The 18,408-nt window shown below is 40.3% G+C and overlaps 1 protein-coding gene across 2 annotated transcripts in view; it reads left to right on the top strand.

The window, feature by feature from the left end:
* The first annotated feature begins 367 nt into the window (after positions 1-367).
* Ahctf1 (AT-hook containing transcription factor 1) overlaps positions 368-18,408 on the top strand; it is a 56,709-nt gene continuing 38,668 nt past the window's right edge. For both annotated transcript variants that reach the window (XM_052201129.1, XM_052201128.1), the window contains exons 1-11: positions 368-458; positions 4,321-4,448; positions 9,113-9,366; positions 11,024-11,204; positions 12,040-12,247; positions 14,100-14,216; positions 14,798-14,882; positions 15,948-16,098; positions 17,260-17,392; positions 17,484-17,665; positions 18,268-18,329. In XM_052201129.1, coding sequence (XP_052057089.1) covers positions 4,328-4,448; positions 9,113-9,366; positions 11,024-11,204; positions 12,040-12,247; positions 14,100-14,216; positions 14,798-14,882; positions 15,948-16,098; positions 17,260-17,392; positions 17,484-17,665; positions 18,268-18,329 — 1,494 coding nt within the window. In that variant the 5' untranslated portion in view covers positions 368-458; positions 4,321-4,327. The remainder of the gene's footprint in view (positions 459-4,320; positions 4,449-9,112; positions 9,367-11,023; positions 11,205-12,039; positions 12,248-14,099; positions 14,217-14,797; positions 14,883-15,947; positions 16,099-17,259; positions 17,393-17,483; positions 17,666-18,267; positions 18,330-18,408) is intronic.

Raw genomic sequence — 18,408 nt, 5'->3', positions numbered from 1 at the left:
TCTCCCTTTTCTCTCTTTCCGAAAGGCCTAGTAGGGAAAGTTTGAAAATTCCCGCGGAGTCGGCGCCCGAGGCCGGAACCCTCGCGAGAAGTCCGAGCCCTGCAGCGCGATCTGCGCTCGGCTCCCCGCCCTGGCCACGATCCTTTCCTCGGCGGAGAGGTTGTGTGTGGGGTTCGGGCAGAGCGCCCGGGGTACTGCGCAGAGTGCGGCCCGAGCGGTGCCAGCCCAGTAAATCGAGTCGCCAGCGGGGAGGACGCTGCGCGGGCGGCGGGACGAGTTCGAAGCCGGGATTGGACGAAGGCGCTGCCGGGGCCTGAGGGGGCCGGCGAGAGACTGAGCGAGAAGCGGCTTCTGCGGGCGGGGGGCGCGCGCCGGGCCGTGTCTCCCGGGAGATGCTGTGACGGACCGCACGGAAGCAACAACGCCGGGGCCCTCGGCGGCCTGGCCCGCGGGCTCAGGTAGGGTGGCGAACCGCAGGCCCGCGCGCCGAGGGCGGGGCGGCCGGGACGGCGAGGCCCGGGCCTAGGCCGTGTCACCGCCTCGCGGGGAAGCGGCGTCCGCGAGCCGCGACCGGTGCGGCTCGTTCCAGCGCTCGGGCGTTAGTTACATAACCTTGGCGGCGGGCGCCGGCACATGGCCGCAGAGTCGAGTCTCTGGGCTGGTCTCCCGCGCCCGTGGGCGGGATCTCCGCCACCTGGGACGAATCTGACTCGAGACCCCGAGCCGTCACGGTGTAGCGGGACGATGGAGACCTTTGTGGGGCGTTCCCCGCGGACAGCCGCGGGCGCTCTCAGTTTCTCCAGCGTTGGCGTGAGCTCCACATGGTCCTGTGCTTGGCTCGGGTGAGTCCTGAGCGAGGGGAAAAGTTTCACTCAGGACCACAGGACTGAATGGATCTGGTACAGGACATTTAAGATAACCGTGTCCAGAGCTCATTTGCGAGCTGTAGGATCGATTACTTTTGCCTTTGGTTGACTTTTTGGAGAGTCGGTTATATCTGCTTTTTGAATTGATCGGTACACATGGTCGGCTTGAGACAGGTGCTTTTGTTGACTTTTTGGTACTGTGAAGGATCGCATTCTGGTCCTCACACATGCCAGGCAAGCGCTCCACCACTGAGTTGTGTCCCCAGCATGGGATAGTTTGGTTTTTCGGTTCATAATGCAAACGGCAGCCATTCTAGAGGTGTGTTATCTTAGGAAAGTGAGCGTTGTTATTTTTGTTTATCTTTGATGCCAGTGATCGAAGCTACAACCTCGCGCGTATTCAGTTCGAGCTCCACCATCGAGCTCTAACCAAGTCGCTGGGTTTTGGTGCTTTTTTTTTTTTTTTTAATAGACAGTTGGAGACATTTTTTAAAGAGCGTGGGTTCTTTGGAAGAAAATATAATTTGGTTCTTGATATACTAAAGAATCCATGGGCTTTAAGAACTGTCTTTTAACTGTCAGCCTTCCGGAAGACAAGTTGTTGGGTGAGTTGACTTATTTCAGGTGGTGATGTCTAGTGCTATGGGAAGACTAAATTCTGTGATTTAGTTTGTAGTTTTAGTGGTTCTGGGGATTGAGTATGGCCTCACACGTGTTAGGCGTGGGACCTACTTCTGAGCTACTCTCTCTACTCTTGAGAGACAGTTATCACTTTGTAGCCAGGCAGTCCTTGAATTTTTCTCTGTCCTTGCCAGAGCCCAGGGATTACTGGCGGGAACCACATAGTAATTTAGTAGTCAAATGTTACCAGTTTGTAAGGCAACCTAATTATTTTGTAAACATTTAGAGTTGGAGCAGAGATCTCCACTTAACAAATAAGACAAAGCCTTTTTAGATCCTAACTATAAGTCCAAGAATGAAGTGTTCCTTCTCTAGGTTAGCTTAAAGGCCTCTGTAGCATGTCTGTTCTATCCAGCCTTATCTCACGGATTTTCTTTTTCAGCCACACAGAATAAGACAAGTCTGGGGCTCATAGTCTTGAAAAGGTGTTGAATATTTTGAGGCATGCCAGTTTAACGTTTTAAAATTCTCACATTTCAAATCATGCCTCTACCTACCACATTGTTTTTTAAGACAGCCTAGACTGTCCTGGAACTCACTCTGTAGACCAGGCTTGCCTACATCTGCCTGCCTATGCACCCCCACAGCCCACAGCCCTGCTCACTCTCTCTCTCTCTCTCTCTCTCTCTCTCTCTCTCTCTCTCTCACTCACTCAATCTCGTTGTTAGGATTTTAGTGTATGTATCTCTACTGTAGCGTTTATTTCTGTGTCTGATACTGTGATTATGAATGCCTTCTAGGATGTAACCTGGAGGTCAGAAAGTAGATCTTCCCTGCCCTTGGGGTCTGCACATTGTTTAAAGCACCAGGAACGTTAGTTATAGTAGGTGGCAAATGGTGGCAGAAAGCAGGAGTTCAAGACCAGGAGATGGGAAGTGCTGTCTAAAACCCAAAACTCAATAAAAAGTAAAGCTGTAGGTGGTTGGTTAGATTAAGAGTGAAAGACTGCCCACTTGGTTTTAGACAGATGCTTATTTAATGACTAGTTAGGTGTAGAATTTTGTTTTTAGCCAGTTGAATTCAGTTACTTTGGGACTGTGTGTAAAAACTGGTTTGTGGTTATTTTGTTTAAGTTTCTTAGCCTTGTAAGTTTTACTCTTCATAATGAAACAGTGATAAGTTAAAAAATAAGAGAAGCTGGATATTGAGGGATTTTAAAATTATATCTTAAAAAATTTATTGTGGCAGTACGAAATGGTATACACCTTTAATCCTAGCATTCAAAAAGCAGAGGCAGGACGATGTATGAGAATTTGAGGTCAGTTTGTTCTACATAGAAAAACTCTGTCTTCCTTTTTTCTAATTGCTAATTCTTGGCCGATTCAGGTTGGGTTTCACTCCAGCCTGCCTAGTCTTTCCCCGGTTTTTATCTCCCAGTCTTCCGGTTTTTTTGTAATTCATGAATATTGACTGTGAATTCGTTTACTGTATTTTACCCTTCTACATTAAACTTCGTCTTGCTGCTTTTCAGGTGGACATTGAGGCTGTTACTGAAGCAGCAGTGTCCGTGGCCTTGATTAGCAGTTCTGACAGTGTAGGCTTGCATTAGGCAGTTTTAGGGCTGAGCTATACTTTTAGCTAGGGTCTTGCTGTCCGTCACTGGCTGGTCCAGACCAAACTGGCATGGCACTTTACTGTCTTACTCATTTGTCTGCCAACTACCAAGACTATAGGTCTGTCTTCCTAGCCCGAAAGAGTCTGCCTCTTTGCAACGCAGAAGAGTACATTAACCAAGACTATGGGGTCACAAGGACTAGATTTGATAGTTAATATTTAAGACCAAAGCCAGCTTGTCTTGCAGAATCCTTATTGTCTGTCCGTCTTCTCTCTCTTTTCCCCTGTCCTCTCTGCTTTCTATCTCAGTCTTTCAGAAAGTTGCTTTTATATTTAACCAGAATTTTTGTTCTTGTTTTATGTGTATGGGTGTTTTGTCTGCCTGTCTGTATGAACCACATGCATCCTGCATGTCTGGTGCCTGTGGAGGCCAGAGGGCAGTGGATTACCTGGAACTGGAGTTATGTTGGTGGTTGTGAGCCACCATGTGGGTACTGAGAACCAAACCTGTACCCTCTCCCCAAAAGCAGCAGATGTTCTGAGCAACTGAGTTATCTCTCCAGTCCTCAAGTTGTATAGAGATTTTAGTCTTATTTATATTGGAAATTAAAGATAATTTAGATTTTTTTTCCTGTCCAATAAAAGATAGGTATCAGACTGATTTTTGTGATTTTTGGAGAATCTGGACATTATGGAGTTTTTTTTGTTTTTACTGAAAAGCCAACTTTATAGGGTTGAATACATTAGTTTAGACCTGGGCTTGGTTCCCAGCACAAAAAAGAAAAGGAATGAAGTATAGAAAAGAGGTAACTCTAAATGTGGCCATTCCCATGTTTACCTGTCTGTCTGCTGTTGCTCTCTGAAGGTTGGACAATAAGGTAAATAATGTGGAGGCAGTTTTCACAGAATTTGGGAATAAAGGATAGCCTCAGGAGGCTTTATGAATGCTTTCTGAGGCTCTTGAAAGAAATGTTTTCTTAGGAGACCAAATTTTATAAGCAAGACTGCATACACTGGGCCTGTGTGTGTATGCTTACTTTACTTTATTTACTTCTGTATGTGGCTTGTTTGCCCTCACTCACATTCGTCTCAACTAGAAGTAGTGAAATATACTGTATAGTAGAACAAATAATCGTAATTATTGTGGACTAGAAGTAGTGAGAGGTACTGTAAAATAGGATAAATAATCATAATTATTGTATTTTTAAAATATTTACAGTGGAAGTATGCAAGACTTGACAGCTCAAGTGACTAGTGATCTCCTGCAGTTCCCAGAAGTGACTATTGAAGCTCTCGGAGAAGATGAGATAACTTTAGAGTCTGTGCTTCGTGGAAAATTTGCTGCAGGTAGGTAACATTGCTGAAGATTCACTAATTTGAAATGAGAGCTCAGTGGTAAGACACTTGCTGCCTGGCCCTATTCAATCCTAGGTTTAGCTTAATTGTACTACACAGATATGCATAGCAGTTCAGAGTACTTGTTGCTTAATTGTGAAGATTGGAGCTGGGATGGTCAACCATTCACAAACCTTTAATTTCAGCTTCAAGAGATCTAAAGTTCTCTTCTGGCTTCCATAGGCAGTCTCATATCCTCATAGAGACAAACATACCCACACTTAAGTAAAATAAATGCTTTTTTTTAAAGTACCAATTTGGTTTGCTATATAAGTTTTGTTAAAAAAAATAAAAACCAACCTAGGCAGAATATACTTATGCAGTACCTGTAACTATGAATATAAAACTTTGCTCTGGAATGTATCAGTAAATTTATGGGACAGTGGATTCTAGTTGTTTTTCTTATTTAAACTCATAAGGGGTGGGAAGATAACTCAGTAAAGTGTTTACTGTAAGCTTGAGAACATGAGTTGCAAATCTGCAGCAGGTAAGTAAAAGCAGGTCTAGTGGTTCATATCTAACCCCAGAATTGCTTGGAGGAGGTAGGCTTGAAAGGCCTTACTCACTTGCCAGTGTAGTCATAATGGGAAAAGAGTTCCAATAGTAGGGTGGAGGAGAGCCATAAAAGACACCCAGGGTTAGCCTCTGGCTTCAGATGAACACTTGCAACTACACATCTACCCATACACCTGTAACCCCAGCTTGTCTGCCATCCTAGTTCCCAGTTCAGTGGAAGACCTTGTTTGAAGGGAATAGCAGCAGGACACCCAGTACTTTCCTTTGGCCTGCACACTCATTGGTGCATGCATATGCCCACACCTGCACACAGAGGAGCCCTCATTTTCTTATCTGGGAAGAAGTTAATAGTTCTAAAAACATTTCCCTGCAAGAAGTTAGAATAGATATTATAAATTTTATTTTAGTTGAATATTAAGCAAGGTTATGTAAACTAAGCTGGCATGCTACTATTACATAGGGTAGAAAGTGATAAAACAGGATAGTATGTTTCCTTGAGCCAGTTAGTAGAAACCAAAGGAAGCTTTTAGTTCAGTATTGTTAGGACGTATTAAATACCAGGAGTCTACCTGCAGCTGGCCTTTGAGGAGCAAGGGCATGTAGATTCCTTACATAAGCACATTTTGTTCTCTTTGTGAAAGAAGAAAAAAATGGCAAAGGAAACAAAAAACTAGCTAAACACTCAAAACCAAAAGGGATGCCTGCAACTTAAAAATAAAGAGACAATATATCAAAGTATAATAGATATACATATATTTTAAATGTACAATGTAATACTAGATTCATATTAGAAGATAGTTGGTCATTTGCCAGGAGTCTCTAAAACATCCAATGAGAAACATTACATACACGTATTTATTTGTTTTTTGGGGGGGGGGGGAATCACACATTTTATGAGGTCAGAGGGCATCTTGTCAGAGTGATTCTATCCTCTGAAATACGGATCCTAGGGATTGAATTCTAATCATCAGGTTTTTGCACACTGAGCTGTCTTACCAGCCTGAAAAAAATTATTTTTGGTTGTTGTTGTTTGGGGGATTGTTTGGTTGTTTGAGACAGAGTTTCTCTGTGTGTGTAGTCTTGGCTGGCCTGGAGCTCTCTCTGTAGACTAGGCTGGCCTGGAACTCACAGAGATCCACCTGCATCTGCTTTATAAGTGATGGGATTGAAGGTGTGCACCACCACTGCCAGGTCATCCTGGAAATCCATCCATCTATCCATCCATCCATCCATCCATCCATTGAAGACAGGGTTTCTCTGTTTAGCCCTGGCTCTTCTGGAACTTACTCTGTAGACCAGGCTAACCTCAAACTCAGAGATCCACCTGCCTCTGCCTTCCAAGCACTGGGATTAAAGGCTTGTGCCACTACTCCCTGGCTGAAAATCCTGTTTTAAAAAGCCATTTTCTATGATGTCAAAAATTTTGAAGTCATATTTACTATGGGATGCCTAATTACACATAGTAAGTAGTCATAAATAAGAAATCTTATCTGGCTTATAAATTTTTAAGATGTTTTAAATTCTCAAAATGTATTTGCACAGGTTGATTTTTTTAAATTTTTTACAAAGATTTATGCTTCTTAATGTTTTACCTGCATATTTGCATGTGTACCTTATGGATACAGCGCCCTTAGAGATCAGAAGAGGGAATCAGGTGTCCTAAAACAAGAGTTATAAATGATAGGTGGGTGCTGGGAACTGAACCCAGGTCATCACAAGAACAGTTGAGTGCTCATAGCCACTAAGCCATCTCTTCAGTCTTGGTTTTTCCTTTTTCAACAGATCCTGGCCTTAGGTGTTTTGGGTTTTGGTTTGTGGATTTGCTTGTTTGCGTGTAGCACACGTCTAGAATGTCTAGCATGCTTTTTTCCTCTAGGGGAATTTTAGGTCTCGCTCCATTTTCCAGTCAGCTTTGGTGTCTTGTCATCTTGATCACTTTGCTAAATAGATAGGAATACATCACTACAATGACTCCTCCCTGTGCTTCTTGTTACTTCATATCCTGCTAGAGAAGAGACTGTATAAGTGACAGCCTAGGGACTGCAGGTGTGCTAAGATTATTCTTGTGAGCTCCACAGTACACAGGTCTACTAGTGTTCCTGGCTGGCTGTCATCCTAATAGAAGAGCATTGGATCTTTCTCTATCTATGGAAGTGAAAAAAAGGAATCTCACTGAGTAAGACCTTATTATATAGCTTTTGTATGGTGATACAGCATCTTCTTCCTTCTGTTATTTTTTGAGACTGGGTCTCACTTGAGGCTCTCTGTCTGTCCTGGAACTCATCGCATTGACCAAGCTGGCCTTGAACTCTTGAGTTTGAATGTCTCTGCCTGCTGAGTACTGGGACTAAAGGTGTATGTTACCACGCCTGGCTACAGATCTCTTAGCTACCTTTTTATAGTGCTGTTGTCTTGAATTAAAAGTAGTAATGGTGCTTTGTTAGGTACCATGACAGCCTTTTATTGAAGAAGGTAGAAAACTTTTCTAAGTAGGTATTATTCTGTGTAGCTGCGAATAAAAAAAGGTTAATGGGATCCTAGTACAAAGATAAATGGAACTTGGGTCTCCGTTGTGTCATGTCTCACTATTTTCTTTTTTTGTTTGTTTTTTGTTTTTTCGAGACAGGTTTCTCTATGTAGCCCTGGCTGTCTTGGAACTCACTTTGTAGACCAGGCTGGCCTCAAACTCAGAAATCTGCCTGCCTCTGCCTACCAAGTGCTGGGATTAAAGGCGAGACCAACGCCCGACTGTCCTGCTGTTTTCATAAGCAGTATATAGTATCCTTCAACTATAAGCTATTGTATTTAGCCATCTGTCTGGATGAGGTTTTTGTGTGAGGCTTCTCCTGGGGAAACAGAACTTACTGCTTCACCTAGATACAGAAGCCACAGCAGACCAAAGTAACAATTACATCAGAGTCCAGCTTGACAAACCAGTGAATTTATTGGAATTACTTAACAGGAGTATGAGTGAGGGCTACTTGGAAAAGGGGTGACCTAGTGGCAACTCCACCATTGAGAAGCAATCCCCAACATGGATGGTAACTCATGAAAGTTGCTCCCCTGGGGTTTTCAGTACCTTTTGCCTATAGAGACTGTTGTCACTTGTGGTAGAGTCTCCTCCCAGCAGGAGGGGACCCCCCCCCCCATGACTCTTGCAAGTTGAAGCTTTCCCAACTGTGTATACTTTGTTTACTTTGAGGGTATCAAGGATCCCCCTGCCCCCTGGCTTCTGGGGGTAGGGTTTTCATTAGAAGAAGATTGTTATACTGTAATGGTGTAGTAGTAAAGTTACTTTTCATTCATCTAGTTGCTCATGAGAAAATGTAGGATCTGCTTGGTTTGAGTTTTGTTCTTTGAAACAAAGTCTTACTATATAATTCCATTCTCTTCCTGTCTCTTAAATGCCAGGATTATATATGCATGCACCATCATGTCCAGTTTAGAGTGTGCACTTATTTTTTGAATCATTCTTCATTACCCATCAATAAGCAAATCTATTCTGTCTGTAAGATGAAACTAGTTAGTCCATTCTTTCCACAGAGACTGTGTACCATTTCATGGTATATACTCTGCTCTCTTGTCCTTTTTGTTTGTCTTATTTGTTTTGTTTTGCTTAATGGCTAGATAACAATAAATTAGATTGTTAAGTACCTGCATTGGACTATCCAGTGACTTTAAAGACAGAAGAAAACAGCTTGAATAGGATTAGGAGTAAGGAATCCTGATAGTTTCTGTTGTTAGACAGCAGTTAAACTTGTGACCGCTAGCACCTCGGACAGTTAGTATTTTGTAGCTCTTGATGCCACCGAAGTGTTGGGCTATCCAGGGTGTCCCACAATACCTGGTCTTGGGATCTGTTTGTATGTGCTTGTGTTAACTTTAACTGTGATTTTAGACAAGTTAAACTGCATTAAGCTTGAGGTTACTTTATGTCCCTTTGAGCTGTGATGAGTATTTGCTGCTGTGGTTGCTTTTTATTTTTTTATTTTATTTTGTTTATTTATTTTGAATTACACTGTGCTTTATAAATGCATTGCTTTCAATTTAGGAGGGACAATAGTTTGTGTAATAAAGTAAATGTTTTTTCCCCCCCATAGGGAAAAATGGACTAGCATGCTTAGCTTGTGGTCCACAACTTGAAGTTGTAAACTCCCTAACAGGAGAGCGGTTATCTGCTTATAGATTCAGTGGAGTAAATGAACAGCCTCCTGTGGTCCTTGCAGTGAAAGAATTCTCTTGGCATAAGAGGACTGGATTGTTAATAGGATTGGAAGAAGCGGATGGGAGTGTTCTTTGTCTTTATGACCTTGGTATATCAAGAGTGGTCAAAGCAGTTGTTCTTCCTGGAAGGGTATGTACTATTTAAAATACCTTGATAGTTTTGCTTTTCAGGCTGAAAGCTCACAAGATGTGCTTACCTTAAAAACTCATTGAATTGTACATTAACAATGTATTTTCATGTAATTATCACTTTCAATATAAAGTTCAAAAATTTTTATTGAGGGGTGGATGTGTGCATGCTTGTGTGTGTGTATGTGCATATGTTCATATATCTTGTGCTCATGTGGTGGTCAGGGGGCAACTTGTGGTACTCAGACCTTTTCCTTTCCCTTTCCTTGGGTTCTAGACATCAAATTTAGGTTGTCAGGCTTGCATCATTGGGTAGCAAGTAGCTTTACTGTCTGAACCATTTTACTGGCCCTTCGAGTTTAAGATAAGCAGGCATGGTGATACATTCATTTAATCCTAGCATTGGGGGGGGAGGGGTGCAATCTCTTGTTGAAGGCAAGCTTCATCTATGTATAAAGTTATAAGACAGGGCTACACAGTGAGACCCAAACTTTAAAAAAAAAAATTATAAAGAGAGTTGGTACCCATCTTTTAAAATATACTGAAATTTAAATAATGTTTGTTTTGCCCGTGTATGTCTGTATGCTTTTGGGTAAGTAATACCCACAAAGGCTAGAAGAGGGCATTGTATCTGCTGGAACTGAAGTTGAAGATGGTTGTTAGCTATCATATGGATACTGGGAATTGAACCATACACCTCTGGAAGAACAGCTGAACCATTTCTCCAGCCCTGGTTTTATCCGCTTTGATAAAAATAGAACAGACATCTTGTCTGGGGTGTGTGTGCACGAATTGCCTTTTTTGCTGTTACGTAATTTGAAAAGTGTTTTAGTCAGTGTTCTATTGCTGTGAAGAGACACTATGACCAAGGCAACTCTTAGAAGACATTTAATTGGGAGCTTGCCTTGTTTCAGAGGCTTTATCCATTATAATCATGGCCAGGAGCATGGCAGCGGGCAGGCATGGTAGGCAAGTAGCTGAGAGCTATATCCTGATTCCCAGGCAGAGAGACAACAGGGATAGAACCTGAGCCTACCGTGTGCATTTTGAAATCTCAAGACCATACCTACTCCAACAGGGTCATGGCTTTTAATCCATCTAATCTGTTCAAACAGCTCTACTGCCTGGTGACTAAACATTCAAATGTATGGAGGCCATTCTTTCTCAAACCATCGTAGAAGGGTAAACTAAAATTTTCTGAAATGATTACTCTTCTTACATTGGATAATTCTGGATTGGCTGCTTATGAGCTCTAAACTAAAACAGTATTGGTTTGAGTTGTATACTTAAGAATTTTATGATTTTTAAGTTTGTTTCAAGCTTCAATCCCCTTCATTTTTAAACAGATAATGGCAGGCATATAATTCAGTAAAAAGATTATATAAACAATGAGCCAGCTAGCAAATGACTAGCGCCAGCTAGCAAATGACTAGCATAGACTAAGCTGTCAATAAACATTGCTTAATTTCCGTGTTTTATTATGTTGAATAATAGCATAATTTTGTAGTGTATTTGAGAGTCTCACCGTTTACTTAGATTTGTGTTATGCAGATTATGGTTCTGTGTTTCATTTAAGACTGTTCAAGTTCCTAACCTACCCCAATATAAAATCTTACTAGTACAGTTGATTTAGCTTCTAATCACGTTCTGGGTCCTAGGTAACAGCTATTGAACCTATAATTAACCATGGAGGAGCCAGTGCAAGTACCCAGCATTTACATTCAAGTCTTCGATGGCTTTTTGGCGTGGCTGCTGTGGTAACTGATGTTGGACAGATTCTTCTTATTGATCTGTGTTTGGATGACTTGTCATGCAGTCAAAATGAAGTGGAGGCATCAGGTAATTCATCTATTTGTTACTGGGAAACAAAATTGAGCATTTCAATGTTGTGGTGTAATAGAATTTTTGGCTTTCCAGATAGTGTTTCTCTGTGTGACCCCAGCTGTCCTGGAACTTGCTCTATAGACCGTGCTGGCTTTAAACTCAGAGATCTGGATTAATTTTTAAATGGCCAATTGTTTCATATAGATTTTTTTTTTATTATGTGTACTTGGGCATTCTAGTCCTCTTCATTAAGTCACGTTATTTTATTGGTGTGTAGATGCACTAAAATAGACCTTGAAAAGTGTTCCAATGTGGGTGGCTGTGGAGCAGCAGGATCATGAGTTCAGGGTAACGTGGATGGAGTCTGTCTGTAAAGCCCTGGGCCAGCTCTGCCTATGTAATAAGACTCTTTCTCAAGAAAAATGTGCTAATAAGACTATTTATTCTTTTCCTACGTATACCTGGTGCCTGTGGAGGGCTGAAGATGATGTTGGGTATTCTAGGGACTGGATTTGTGTACATGTGTAGAGGTCAGGGAACATCTTTGTGGATTCGGTTCTCTTCATCCTGTTTTTATTTTAAAATAATATATTTTGTGTGCATGTGTATATGTGTATGAGGGGACATGTCTGTCATGGTGAACATGGAAGGTCAGAGAACAACTTGGATGGTTCTCTCCTTGTACCATGTGGGTCCCAGGAGTTGAACTTAGGTCATTATCCTCAGTGGCAGGTGTCTTATCAAGTGAACCGCCTTTGACACTCTCTAGTATACACCTTTACATGGAATGTAGGAATTGAATTCTGCTGGCCCAAACTTAGTTTTTTTAATCTTGTCTTTTTGGGTTTAGACCTTGAAGTTATCACTGGTATCCCAGCTGAAGTCCCACACATCAGAGAGAGTGTGATGAGAGAGGGGCGCCACCTATGTTTCCAGTTAGTAAGCCCATCAGGAGTAGCCGTTTCTACTCTCAGTTACATCAACAGGACAAATCAGCTTGCTGTGGGTTTTTCTGATGGCTACTTGGCACTTTGGAACATGAAAAGCATGAAAAGAGAGTAAGTATAAATTTTTTCACTTAGTTGTTGATTAATCATTTCTTTTAAATATAATGTATCAATTATTTCAAAATTAGTATAAGGAAAATAACAGTGTGAGTAATTTATTGAATTAAGTCATTGCTTGATAGGAAAATTATTTAACATGTGAATTTAGGTTGATTCAGAGTTTATAAAGCATCTGAGTAGAGGATCGAGATTGGAGCATGGGGGCGGGGTGAAGCAAGGTCCATTACAGAGAACCATGACTCAAAAAGAAGAAAGAGGAGGGGAGGGCATTACAGTCACTGTGGTGACCCATTTGCTGATCAAGTATGACTAGATAGACTGCATGTGTTTATGAATTCTTTGAGAACTCTGCTGCCTCTAATCTATTAAAAACCAACAGTTTAAGTGTTCTTAGTATTTTTTAAACCTATAATACTTGGTAAATTTTTTTATGATGCCAAAATTTTCCTTTATATAATTTAATTGAAACTTGTATGGAAATAAAGCAGTGGATAATATTGAAAAAGGCAGGGAAGCCAGGCGGTGGTAGCACACACCTTTAATCCCTGTACTCGGGAGGCAGAGGCAGGCGGATTTCTGAGTTTGAGGCCAGCCAGGGCTACATAGGGAAATCCTGTCTTGAAAAAAACAAACAAACAAAAAAACAAAAAAAGAAAGAAAAAGAAAAAGGCAGCACATTAATTAAATACCAGGTTTTAGTTTTTAGTTAAGTGATAGGCCAATGCCAGGCGAATTTCTGAGTTCGAGGCCAGCCTGGTCTACAGAGTGTGTTCCAGGACAGCCAGGGCTACACAGAGAAACCCTGTCTGGGGGGGGGGGGGGAGGGAAGGGGGGGAACCAAAAGAGAGAGGGGGGCGCCAATGCCCATTTGACATTTAAGTTTTCAATTTTTTTATCCTTTATCTTGGGTCACCCCCCACCACGCCAGATATATTAGCATGTTTTCTTGGGTATTTTGTCTTTGTTACAGGCTATTCTCTGTTCTGTTTCATTGTAGCCCTTTATTAGCTTTGCTTTTGAATTGCTGCTAACAACATCTGGGACATTGTTACATGTACAGCATTGCTTTCTCTAACCTTAATTTTTGGGCTTATTATGCTTTTAAGGCTGATTATAAAACCTAGTTTCTTCCTCATTGCCTTTTTTGTCCTTCATTTTTTAATTGTGTGGGGTGCTGAGGTGGGGGTGTCCATGTGCATGTGGTGGTTAGGATGACTTGCAGGGATCTCTTCTCCTTATACCGTGTATATCCTAGGGACTGAATTTAGGACACCGCACTTGGTAGCACATGATTTGTAGGCTGAGCCATCATAGACCCTCATCTATTGTAGAGAATTGACTTTAAACCGAGGGGTAGCTGGGCAACAATAGGTGCCATCTTATCACTAGCACTGGAGGAGGAGGAGAAGGGTTAGAGGTTCAGGCCGGCTTCAGCTACATAGCAAATCTCAGAGCAGCCTGGGCGACATGAGACTCTGAAAGAGCAAACAAACATCAGCATCAGTGATGACCAGATTCCCACATGGTTGAGTTGTAATGTCAGTGGCAGGTTCTCTGTCTCTTACGAACACAATATAAGAACTGAGCTCATATGGTGTGCATTGGTGTGACTCTTAGAAGCTAGTTATCACATCATAAGTGTATACATGTATACATACAGCTAGTATGGTATGATCTTAACCTGCCTTGTGTGTGTTTGAAGATATATCCCCCAAAATACTGAATTTAGGGAACTATAAAACAGTTCTCCTTAACCCAAACTTTAACATGAGGTACTTTTTTTTCCCCCAAAAAACAAAGTTTTAATTTGAAAATAAGCAGTGTATTATTTTGTTTGTTTTAGATACTATACACAATTGGAAGGTGGAAGGGTTCCTGTCTATGCAGTTGTCTTTCAAGAACCTGAGAATGATCCTCGTAACTGCTGTTACTTATGGGCTGTTCAGTCCACACAAGATAGGTCAGTATGCCTGTGGTTCTAAGAATTCAACTCCTAAGGCTGAGGATGTAGCAGTAAAGGAGTCAAACTGCAACAATTTGTTTCTTTTGAAATATTTGAATTATATTACCACTGCCAGATACTTTGGTGGTATTACACCTTGTGCTGTGTGCACATTGTATCTGATTCACTTGGTGTCTTTACTCCACATCCCTGTTGTAAAGTCCTGTTCTTGTGTAGGGCTGGATCTTTATAAGTCAGTGTAGAGGACATGTCTTCAAAGGTAAGTTCTCTGTAGCTGTCATGGGATGATCTATTCATATTCCTCTTGGCCAGGACTTAGTGCAAAGGAAAGTAGGAAATACAGTTGATGTCTTTAGTTAGCCATGGATATAACTAAAATACACTCATTGAAGGAGGAATAGCTGAGAAAGAATTTTGAGTTAAAAATTGCAGTAGACTATACTGCATACTACATTAATTACATTTTATACAAACAAAATACAGCTGCAGTTTGCCATATGCATTCCGTGTTATATAAAATATTGGGAGGATAAGATGAAAGCTGCATGTTTTAGTGTCTCGAATTAATTTCTCTTCAGTGAAGGGGATGTTTTGAGTTTGCATCTGCTTCAGCTGGCCTTCGGTGATAGAAAATGTTTGGCATCAGGGCAAATCTTATATGAGGTAAGTGGTTATTAGTCTATTATCCATTTTTCTATTTGGTGTTCCGTTTATCGTACTGTTACTCTTCCCTTCAAGTTAATCCTGTATTCTTTATTAGTGGAAAAAACAATAGTTTAGTGGCCTGAGCTTTCTAATGGTTTTCTACTGGTTTGCTCTTGCAGCACTCTTTTTCTAGTATTTCCCCATAGCAGAGAAGCTGGACTAGGTTCAAGTTTGTTACCTAATTGTAATACCCAGGAGAGTTGCTCCTTTGTTCTGACATACCAAGCACTTCAGGGTGTATACATCAAAATGCTCAGAATACTTTTCTTACTGATATTTCCAGTATTAAAAAAAGAATAGTGTTATTAACAGCTACCTTTTCTCAACTCCGGTAGAGGCTTTCAGAACTTTGTGTTTAAGTATCTGGATGGATGTTAGGAAATCTTTGAACTCTAATGATTATAAATTTTTCTGGGGAACATTTCAGCCTTTTATTAGCTCTTAAGGGACTCATTTTTAATCCTAGCACCTGGCAGAGGCAGGCACATCTCTATGAGCTGGAGGCCAGCCTTATCCACATAGTGAGTTCCAGGACAGTCAGAGCTATACAATGAGACCCTGACTTAAAAAGGGGGGAGTAGGTAAAACTTTTTTTGTTTATTGAGTAGAAGATTCTCTTTTGATTAAGAATTTCAGTCTTTAGGCAAGGCAAGTTCTAAGACAGCCAGGCTATGTAGAGTGATCTTGTCGCAACAAAACTTAAAATTAAAAAAGCTTTTCAAAATTTACATGAGAATGCAGAAATAGATTATCTGGCTTCTCGAGCAATTCGGTTTATACTATAGCTATTGATGTTTGAATGCTCCCATGTTTTAGAAAACTTTTACATTTATTGGTGATTATTTTTGAGAACATAAATCTAGCTTGGTATATACATTTATAGTTATATATATATATGACTTTATAGCCTTTAGAGTGATTTGTTCTCTTAAAGCATTTGTGTGGGAAAACTTTTAGCGTGAGAATATTTCATTTTAGAACACATAGAATAGTGTTAAAGTTTCTGCATATTTTATGTTGCAGGGATTAGAATACTGCGAAGAAAGATATACACTGGATCTAGCAGGTGGTATGTTCCCCTTAAGGGGACAGGCTAGTAATACCAAATTATTGGGATGCCAAAGTATAGAGAGATATCCGTCTCATGGTGACAGAGAAGAAAGTATGAGAGAAGGTTGGTTAAAAGTACTCTTAATTATATTGTGTGATGGATTAAGATTTATGACAGGTTTCTAAAATTAATATTTCTGACAGTTAAAAATTAAGGTCCTGTATATGTCATTTATTCAAGCTCTTAGGTCTTGCTCTCTGGATAACTGTACAGAACTGAAGAACTGGTTGCATCAGCTAGTGAAAGACCCTGTGTTTGAATCGAATTCAACACAAAGATGGTCTCCATTTTAATTAGTGTAATTTGGATGTCTTTGGATATTTTTCTCCTTTGTGTTTTTTGTTGTTATTTTGTTTTCTTTTCTTGAACCATGCTGTGTTCCCCCAACCCTTATCCCATGTTATTTTCTTTCTTTCTTTTTCTTTTTTTTTTTCTTTTAGTACTCCTTTCAGAGTAAAGATCCCAGAGATAGATAAGTTCAGCATTGATTTGTTTTCCATTTCTTTCTTTAGTGGTAACTTTGGACAGTTTTGCATTTTGAGTCCTGCTTCTTCTATAGATAATCTATGCTTTTTATAAGGATTAAAAGAGAGTGTCAGAGATTGTTTCTTTTAATAAGTTCATTTATCTCAGAGATGCCCTATGTCATAGTTCCCACTTTAAACTTGTGGTACTGTTTTCACATCTAGAACCTAACCTGCCATCTCCCTTCTTACTCCCTGTCCATGGCTTCCTTTTCCAGTTGCCATTAGTGGTATCTGAGGTTTTTACTTTTCTCTTCCTGCCAAGGCCCCTTCTGGTGCCATTCCATGGCCATGGTCTAGGTATTTGCATTTGTTTTGCCTTTTTCATATGGCTGTCTTCCTCAACTCAGTTCCTCTAAAGAATTATACCACAGTGCTTTAAGATGTCCATTGTGGGTATTAGATTAACTGCTGGTGCTAGCTGTCTGCTATCTTTGAAATCACTTTGTAGTCTATTGTCTCAAAGTTCTAAAGTATTAACTGGAAAACAAGTAAAGATAGAACCTTCTGATGAGAACTTCCTGATGTCTAAAGAGGAATATCAGGTTGTAAGAGAGACTCCAGTGACAGCAATGGTTTTCATAAGTCTACTGAAATATGAATTAAATGTTACTGTCATTTTGTTGTGATTGTATGTAGGTTCTTTATTCTGTTTTTGAAAAATAGCTGGGTTTTTTGTTTTGTTTTGTTTTTCTTGCAGCTCTGTCTCCTGATACTAGTGTTTCTGTCTTTACCTGGCAAGTGAATATATATGGACAGGGAAAGCCTTCTGTATATTTAGGACTTTTTGACATAAATCGTTGGTATCATGCACAAATGCCTGATTCTTTAAGGTATGATTACTGTGTTTCTCATCCCCTTCTCCTTCAGATATTGTTATATATAGCTGATAGTGTCTCAATGCTTTAAAACTTTTTCTTTTAGATCAGGAGAATCTCTGCATAATTGCTCTTATTTTGCATTGTGGTCATTGGATTCAGTTGTGAGTAGGACTTCTCCACATCACATCCTGGACATACTAGTGCATGAGAGAAGTTTAAATCGAGGGGTTCCTCCTTCCTATCCACCTCCAGAGCAGTTTTTTAACCCAAGCACTTTTAGTTTTGGTATGTATTTTCGTAAATTTTTGAGAAAAATAATGTGTGAATATCATGTCAGTTGGCTTAGTTTATTTTAACCATAGTATCATCTGTTCATAGCTCACTATCATTTATAACTTACATAACTTCTTTGATACATATTTATATGTACATGAGAAATTCAGTATGTTTATAAATTGTATTTTAAGTTTTTAAGAAAATGTCAGTTATATGTTAGTAATAAAGTTTGTCGCTATCTCATAAGGAATTTATAATTGCTGCGCAGTGGTGGCACAAGCCTTTAGTTCTAGCATTTGGAAGCAGAAGCAGGCAGAATTCTAAGTTTGAGAACAGCCTAGTCTACACAAAGTTCCAGGGCTACACAGAAACCCTGTCTTGATGGGGAAAATAAAAAGGGATTTATTTTTATCCGATGTGCTTGGTGCATATCTTTAATCCCAGCAGAGGCAGAAGGATCTTTGAAACTTTAAGGCAGCCAGGAATACACAGTAAGACCCTGCTTTGTTGTTGTTTTGTTTTTAAAGAGGGGACTGATTTATTCATTATAAAATTTTAATTACCTGTAGTAAACATTTAATTAAAAGTTTAAAATCTTTTTTCTTTTTAAGATGCCACTTGTTTGTTAAACTCTGGAGTTATTCATGTAACTTGTACTGGATTTCAGAAGGAGGTATGTATGAATTAACATGCTGAGTGTGTGCTAGAATTACATATTAGAATACAGATGGTTCATGTATTGAAACTTTCCT

The sequence above is a fragment of the Apodemus sylvaticus genome, chromosome 12, assembly GCF_947179515.1.
Source record: "Apodemus sylvaticus chromosome 12, mApoSyl1.1, whole genome shotgun sequence".
Lineage (NCBI taxonomy): Eukaryota > Metazoa > Chordata > Mammalia > Rodentia > Muridae > Apodemus > Apodemus sylvaticus.
This window is presented reverse-complemented; position numbering and strand designations above follow the sequence as displayed.